At 32.4% G+C, this 8,768-nt stretch overlaps 1 protein-coding gene and 1 pseudogene across 2 annotated transcripts; both read left to right on the forward strand.

Annotated features, from left to right (window-relative positions):
- Positions 1-2,723: 2,723 nt before the first annotated feature.
- Positions 2,724-3,458, forward strand: LOC149571813 (uncharacterized). Its single transcript, XM_089813228.1, has 2 exons — positions 2,724-3,033; positions 3,120-3,458. The coding sequence occupies exons 1-2, from the start codon at positions 2,833-2,835 to the stop codon at positions 3,294-3,296; spliced, it is 378 nt and encodes a 125-aa protein (XP_089669354.1). The 5' UTR covers positions 2,724-2,832; the 3' UTR covers positions 3,297-3,458.
- On the forward strand, positions 3,318-6,233 carry LOC149571814 (polygalacturonase-like; annotated as a pseudogene). The gene is made up of 7 exons (XR_016360257.1): positions 3,318-3,356; positions 4,177-4,335; positions 4,596-4,803; positions 5,084-5,165; positions 5,384-5,498; positions 5,648-5,789; positions 5,883-6,233. The product of XR_016360257.1 is annotated as a polygalacturonase-like (transcript).
- Positions 6,234-8,768: the final 2,535 nt, after the last annotated feature.

Here is an 8,768-nt window from a genome sequence, read left to right on the forward strand (position 1 = left end):
CACCAATTATAACTTGCATTTTTCTCCCAATTGTAGTGACAAGTTAGATCTACATTCTACGTTCTATTTTTATACTTTGTAGTTCTTTGTTAGTTTATATCAATTTGGTATTTTCAAATTATTAGTACCTCAAGTCTAAATTATTATTTATATTATATGTTTCCATAATTTTCATTTTTATTATCACCTATTTAGTGAAGGATCGTTACCTCATTCAACACTTTGAGTCTTCTCTTGAGCCTAGTAGGAGATGTTGCTTTAGAATGTAGAATGGTGAAAATGGAGGTGTCAATTTCCCTATTTACCTTATCTCCATATTTCCCTAGACTATACTAATTAAATTGAACTATGATAGAAGGTTTTTGTAAGAGGATATTTAGTGAGCATTTATAAAGTTGATAAATAAAGTATATCAAGTAGTTTGAAAGACACTCATCACTTGAAAACGAAGGAAAAAACAAGTCTAAATTGGCTTCATACAATTAAAGATAGATTGTGTGAAGATTCTTTGATGTGAAGTGAATATTATGTAAAAATTAATTTGATCAGAAAAAGTTCTACCTTGTTCTTAAGACTTATGCACAATCATTAGATAAATGTGGCTAAAATCATATTATTATATGAAGAATCTTCCTTTTTATGTCTCTTCCTGTATGACCAAGCAAACTTTAGGATGAACCCCTATTAAATGAAAAAAAATTACAATTAATAGTAAATTTTATCTATAAACACATAAATTTATTTTTCGTTATAAAATTGTATCTAATATTTGACAAATTATATATAGAATTAAAATGCAAATGATAGAAGAAATTGTAGTGAAGAAAGTTTTCCTTTTATTATAATATAAATATGGTTTAAAATTTTGGAAAACCAATTATTATACCTTCATGAGCATTTTACTATCTTTCAATAGGGGATTATAGATCCTAAACAGATCAAATGGTTTATTTAAGAAATGTTGTTTTCAATGGTAATGTTTCACCGTCCAAATTAGACATGATAAAATACTAGCAAAACCTATCTTATACAAAAGGGCAGCAATTTTAGGCTATTGAAGTCAGTGGGGGACCAGATGACATAAACATCACACATTAAGGGCTTGTTTGGTTGCAGGCATAGGAATGGAGAATTAGAATGGAAAATTGGAATGGGAATGGAAATAGGGAATGAGAATGGAAAGAGCAACCCCATTCTTGTTTGGTCCGCCTGGTATTTGATTGGGAATATGTTACTCCTTTCTTTGTTTGTACAAAATTGGAATTGGAATACAGTGACATTTATATTTTAATATATTTTATGTATTTTAATATATTATTATATTTGGTTAATTATTTCAATTTATTGTAAAGATATATATATATTTTATTATAAACACTTCTTTTCACACATGCTACTATACATTGGTACCAATTCCTATGCACAGTGCATTTCAATGCAATACAACAATGTGAACATATCATGGATAGGAACCAATTAAATATGCTTAGTTAGGAGCCAATCAACACTCAAGACAATATACAATGTAAATTCCTCTTAGGAGCTTTTATAAAACTTTGAAGTGTACTCCTTAACTTAATGTGTGTGTGTGTGTGTGTGTGTGTGTGTGTGTGTGTGTGTGGTAGTTTTATAATTCTCTATGAGTTCTTTTTTTATTATATAGAGAAAAATAATTAGTAAAAATGATGATTATATAATTACTTCTCTGAAACCACACTTCATATAATATCTTTTCATTTCAGATCTATATAAGAAAAAATAATTCAATTTAGATCTATATAAGAAAAAAATTTAAAAATCTCAATTTGTATCAAAAATGTAGACGGTTGTCACTGTGAGTAGCAATAGCAACAAAGATGCATTTAATGTCTTTCCCATCATCTTGCAACTCAAAATCTTCATATATGATGTGTTTTTGTCATTGCTCAACCTTCCCACTCTATCACTACGCAATGAAATGGCGGACTGTAATGGCGGAGTGAAACGACAGAAGTATAAGCGAGAGTTTATTTAGCGGACCCAACGAATTATATGTTTTGCCATCTGTTGGGAAAGTGAGATTGGGAATGGGATTGGCCCATTCCAATTACAAGTTTTTTTAAGAATGGATAAAAGCTCTTTTTGGGCTAAAATAGGAATTTGAAATCCTATTCTCCAATCCCATTCCGTGCAACAAACAAAGAATTAGAAACATATTCTAATTTTCTAATCCTATTCACATCGTATTCCACCAACCAAGCTTGTTTGGTTACTGGAATAGGAATAATAAATTAGGAATATATTTTCTATTTTTGGTTTGGTGCTTCAATTGGAACAGGAAATAGGAATATGTATTCTCATTTCGCCCCTAAAATGAGCTTATGTCCATTCCAAAAAATAATCGTTATTGGAATAGCCATTCCTATTCCCAATACACATTCTTATTCCCAATTCCGATACCTGCAACCAAACCTACCAAGCACTTGTTAAATAGTTAAAATTATCTTATCTTTTCCAAACTTAATACAAAGCACAGTCTACGCTTCTAGATAGGTCAACGTATGCCGTGTAATCTGATAACCAATTGCCCACCCGCGGGGAAATTGCAGCCTCCATTTTTTAACCGCGCCAGTGACACGGCACCGTTTTCATCGTCGATTTCTTCGTTGCTAAGTAAACGCGGTCTCTGTTTCCCTCTTTAAATACCGACCACTTCCCTCAACTCTTTTCTATCACATAATTCTTTGAACCCAATTCCACTCATTGAAGAAATCCCCTTATCCTAATCCATTCACTAGGCTTTTGAGGTACTCTTGCAATCTACAAGGGCTTCATTTCAGTAGACGAAAGAAGATGAGCCACCATCACCGTCACGGTCACGGTCACGGTCACCACCATGGGCAGAAAGAAGTCGGGGCTTATATTACAGCACCAGGGGCTTATTCTGTAGCGCCTCACTCTTCTTTCAATGCAAAGGAGGAAGAGGCAAAGAAGCACAAGCATCGTGAGCATATGGCCGAGATGGGAGCTCTGGCAGCGGGGGCTTTCGCCTTGGTAAGTCTATACTAGTAATTTTGTTATATTATATCTTAACAATAATGAAATGGTCGATGATTAATAATTGTATGAATGAATGGCAGTACGAGGGGCATGAGGCAAAAATGGATCCACAACACGCAGCGAGGCATAAAAAGGAGGCGGAAATAGCTGGGGCTGTGGCAGTTGGGGCGGCGGGCTACGCTGCGTATGAACATCACGAGGCCAACAAGTATAAACCTCACCATGCTCATCACCGCCATGGCCGCCATCATCACTGAATTCAATCAAACTGCAACACTAGTGCCGTTAATAGTAAATTCTATGTCATCTACGTAGTGGTGTGTAACAATCAAATTCTTTTTATCAACTTCTTGTTCCTCACAAGTTTGGATTGTTATTGTCATCTTCCCTATTCAATCGATTTGTGGTTTGTTTGCTCTCGTTAGTGTTGATATATATTATTTGTGGGTATAATTGTGAATGATATATAATAGAAGAATATATAAGTACAAGTTTTTGAAAAAACTCATGCTTTCATTCTGAATAATCTCTATATAAATTGGATATTATATGATCTTCCCAGTGGTGAGTAAAATTGGATCTTTCCAGTGGTGGGTAAAATTGTACTCTTTTGACGACTACTGATTCATGAGAACCCTGTATTGTTATGTGCATCTTTTATGAGAAGCTTGTATTGTTACAATGCATCAAATAAGTCAAAGAAATTTGAGGATCAATTTGGTTTTGAAATTGTTGAATGAAAGTGTTGGGAAGAATTTGAAAGGAATAAGAAGAATAAGGGGTAAAGAGAAATACCATTACAAATTTTTTTTTCCTAAGAGTGTGCTAAATAACTTAACCATAAGCCTATAGTTGTGAGAAAAATCACTGCATATAGTTTGGAAAGTCCTAACATGAATTAAAGGACGACCCTACCATTATAACTCTCAAGACAAGGTATCTAAGTATGTTGCTCGATAACAACATGAAGGATGTATAAGTAAAGCGGATTTTGTGGAAAAATATCTAGTCTAATAATAATAATAAAACTTGATGTTTTATTTTGTGGAAAAATATCTGGGGCTGTAAATTTGCTCACAGAATGGAGAATATGGCAATAATTCAAGCAAAAACTGATATTTTCCAATTTTTGTGTAGGTTGATGGAATTATTGTTGCACCCGAAGATCCCAACAGGTGGAAAAACTCATATGTGTGGTTGTTGTTTGAGAATCTTCAGCAATTTAATTTGACAGGGAAGGCAATTATTGACGGTAAAGGAAATAATTGGTGGGGAAAACATAAAAATAGACCAACAGTTAGTAACCTATTACAATGGTAACCTATAAATAGTAACCATAGAGAATATTTATTAAGGTGAATGTATGAAAGAAAGAAAAAAATGAAAAAAGAAAAAAAGTCAAATATGATTCTTTTTCAGATTCACTTTCTTGAAATTTTCAAAAGAATTCATTATGTTTTCATTTTAATTTTGAAATTCAGTTAATGATACAATTTGTAGGGAGAATAACTACATCCGTTGATTAATGTCATATAATTAATTTGATTTGTCCACAGGTCATTCATTTCAATGATGTGAAAGGAAGTGCAGTGAGTGGATTGAAGGTGACAAACAACCCTAGATTTCACCTTACCTTGATAGGATGTGAGAGTGTGGAGATTGTGGGTATTACAATTGAGGCACCAAAAAGAAACCCAAACACTGATGGAATTGATACATCCCGATCCACAAAAATTGACATAAGAGATACCATTATTGGAATAGGTAGATCAATGGGTCAAATATTAAATCATTTAAAGTTTCTTCTTTTTGAGTTTGTAAAGGTGAGTTGTTTGAAAAGATTTTTTTATACAACCCATCAATGTTAAACTTTTATAATTATAATATTTAAAACATTTCATTTTATAGATTGACTACCAAGCTATTTTGAAATCAATTATACAAGAGACGACTTTTTTTATTCTTTAATATAATTTTATAAGATAGCAGAGAGTATTTGCCAAGAGATGTGTATAGATGAATTTGTGATGATATAGAAATGTAGGAGATGACTGCATGGCGATAGGTGATGGGTCTTCAAATATCAGGATCACTGATATCACATACGGTCCTGGCCATGGAATTAGGTCATTTAATTGCATCTCCTTTTAAAAAGTTAATAGTAGTTTCATGCTTGAGTATTATCAATGTATTTGGTATGAGAAATTGTTTATATTAATTGTTTGTGTCATGTTCTAATTGTGTGTTGATGGCTTAAACATCTCACACTAAGCTTTATTCCAAGACTAAAAGTGTTAAATAGTCAAAGTTGACTTATTTTTATCAACCTTAATTTTCTCCTTAGTGTGTGTTGTTTAAGTCTTGGAAGAGAGAAAAGCAGAGCAGATGTCCATTCAATTTAGGTGAAGAGCGTCAAGTTGAAATCAACAAAGAATAGATTGAGAATCAAAACATGGCTGGTATCATTATTTTGAAAAAAATTACAATGAAAATGCTGAGGATAAATGAGATGCAGAATTAGAGTAAAGCACAAGCATAAAAAGAATGGTATTTTTATGAGATTTTATGAAATGCTCATTGACAAAATCTCTATGATATAATATGACAGGGAGGTTCTAGAGTGGAAAGCGATATAATATATGAGAATGTAGAGATGGAAAATGTGAGAAACCCAATAATAATTGATTAGTTCTACTACAACAAGTTTGAGAATAGGTCTGCTTGCAACTCTCGGGTAGAATAGTCAAATCATGTACTAAGCATAGTTTTGGCTTTAATCGATATAACTAATATTTTTTATGGAGAAGACATCCTATTTCCTTCTGATGCAGGGTGGTTCTGGTTCTGCTATGAAAATATAAAGGGGACATTAGCAACAAAGGATGGAATTACATTGAAGTGCAGTCAAGAGGCATCATGCATGGATATAAGAATGGATAATATAGAATTGGTATTAGCAGAGTCAAGGGCGAAAGCCTTGTGTCATGTCCAACATGCACAGGGTACCATTCCTTCAGGTTGTTTGGGTAACCATATTTCCAAATGAAGTGTCTACACTTCTCATATTTGATGATATTTAACAAGTTGAAAACCCATTCGTGGAAAAATATGGACTTTAGGATAGTTAGTTAGTGTTAATAAATTCTCATATTTCTTTGCCAATTAAAATGCAAATATAAAGGCCCCTACAATTTGTTTTTCTTGTAAAGTTTCATCTTTGAGTTCTACCATTTTCATGGCATATTTCAATTTCAAAATCAATTTATTTCTTGAGCTTATTAAATTATTAATTAATTTAAAATCATATTTTTTATTGAAATCTTTTATTTGTTCAAAAATTAATAAAATTATCTTTAAATTGTAGTATAAAGCAATTATTTATTTGGAAAATTTGTCTTACTTGAATGATCAATCAAACTTTGTGAATGAGAGACATTATTGAAATACAAGATGTTTAGTGGCCAGTAAGATCAGTGGTAGTCAATATAAAGATAAGAAACTTGGGTCAATATAAAGTGTTGCAAACTTAATTGTTATTTTTTCATTGATGTCAAATCTCCTGATCAGACATATTGCTACCTAATTGAAATGACATATATATTTGATTGATGAAGAAGATTTGAGAAGTTTCTCATAACAATAGTACCTAGAGGAAAGGTTGAGTTACGAAAAGAAAGATACAATGGACATTTGATTGGATAGGCTTTGATAAAGTAGAGTGATTGTTTATGTCAAGAAAGCTAAGCCAAAGCAAAGTGATTGTTTATGTCAAGGATTCTTAGCCAAGCTGAGCAGAAGTATAAAATATAGTTAGTGTCGAGTAATGCTAGTGTCAACCAAGGTACAGTTAGTGCCAAGAAAATCTAGTGTTGATCAAGCATTAGCATCGACTAAGAAAGACAATTGATGACAAGCCAGAAAGATTTACATCAACCAAGTATTTTAGTGATGACTAAGTGCTAGACTTTAGAGATTGTTGAGTGATAGTATAAGAATGAATTTAAGGAAATCATGAGATCAAGCTGACTCAATTGGTTTCTTGGGAGATGTAAACTGCGTTGAAGATAAGATTGATGAGTTGGATCATTAAATTCAAGCCAAAGATTAGGTAAAGACCACAGATGAATTCTAGAGAATTTTCTAAAAGAATATCAAGAAGATGGACAGATATAATGAATTGAATTGAACTTGATTGTAAACCCTAAGATTTACAGTCAATGTAGAAGTGCTAAATCACAAAATATGTATTTAAAGAGATACAGAGCCGAACAATCAGCATGTGCAGTGCATATGAGTGTGTATGTGCGAAGCTTGTATGTAAAGAGAGACATACAGAGAAAGGTTGATTAGAAACACACAAGAGTATGAGTGAATGCAAAGCTAGAGGAGAAAACAAGAGAGTTGTAATCATACAGATCAAAACTTGCTTTTTTTTCTAGTCATTGTAAACAATTTGTATTAAAATCCTTTTAACAGAGGTTGACCTAATAGTCATTTGAAGACTTAACAATCTGTATAAATTCTTTAACTAGGTGACATTATAAATGGAATGATCAAAGTCCTCTTATAAAGCCACTCCTAACTGGGTGAATAAATCCTCTAACCAAGTCACATTTAACAATGTGTTTTTTAACCTCTTACAGGGTTGGCTCCTAAGAGAGTTCACTTCAAAAGAGTGAAAAAGAATGACATGTTGTTTGTGGTTTTTTTCCAAATTGGGTTTCCACGTAAAATATTAGTGTAAAAATCATGATGAATGCTTTATGTGTGTTTACATTTGATAATGCTTTCATTATGCAATGCAAGTTATGTTTATGATAGTTTTATAGTATAGACTAAGCAACAAAAGGATAAATAGAATGGTGAAGTGATTATTGTTTAATTGATAAAGTGATACATATTGACCTTGAGTAATTGATTCACACGCCCCCCCCACCCCACGCTTAGTTATTTTAAACATTTATAATAATTGGTATCAGGGCTCAGTTCTTATAGAATTTTTTTTGAAGGTACTTAAAGCTAAAGATCATTACTAATAAGAGAGATGTACCCAAGCTGAACAAGGAGAACTTTTCTGCATGGTAAACCTTGATGAAGTTGCACATGTCTAGTATCATTTATGTTGTTGTCAATTTTTTTGACAATGAATATGTAAAGGTAACAACTACTCCTCTAGTTGTTGAACAACTAAAATAGAAGCTAAAAAACAACTAAGCAATGTTGGATATTGTCTCAGCCCTAAGCTATGCTAACTTTGATGACTTAAAAGACTATGACAGTGCAAATAATATGTGGGACAAATTGAACACCATATATGGAGGTGATGAAAATTTTCTAAGAGAGAAATTAGAAAACTTGAGAGGTAAATTTGATGACATGAGAATAATGGAAGGTGAGAACATAGTACAATACTACACAAGAGTTAAAGAGGTTATTAATGCTATTCGAGGTGAAAATGGAGAAATCAAAGATGAAACAATGATAAATATGGTATTGAGGACTCTAATCCCTATCTATTCCATTACTCTTTGTAATCCAAGAATTGAGATGGACACCAGTTAACAATTTGACCTTAGAAGGTTTAATTGGTAGACTTATTGGTTTTGAGATGTCTAACTTTGATAACTACAAAACTGCTACTATTGAATGTACTTTTAAGTCACAACTAGCTCTTGGTAAGAAGAAATAAAAACATGTGACGAATGAAAGTGGTGGTTTTAATGATGATA

This window comes from Cupressus sempervirens, chromosome 2 (assembly GCF_028749045.1).
Source record: "Cupressus sempervirens isolate cs-2001-9-10 chromosome 2, ASM2874904v1, whole genome shotgun sequence".
NCBI lineage: Eukaryota > Viridiplantae > Streptophyta > Pinopsida > Cupressales > Cupressaceae > Cupressus > Cupressus sempervirens.

What these genes read in the sequence shown, in the direction of transcription:
- LOC149571813 (XM_089813228.1), top strand. Translation starts at nt 2,833, where the DNA reads ATGAGCCACCATCACCGTCACGGTCACGGTCACGGTCACCACCATGGG. An exon ending in CAGCGGGGGCTTTCGCCTTG is followed by an intron (nt 3,034 to 3,119) that starts GTAAGTCTATAC and finishes AATGAATGGCAG; the next exon opens with TACGAGGGGCATGAGGCAAA.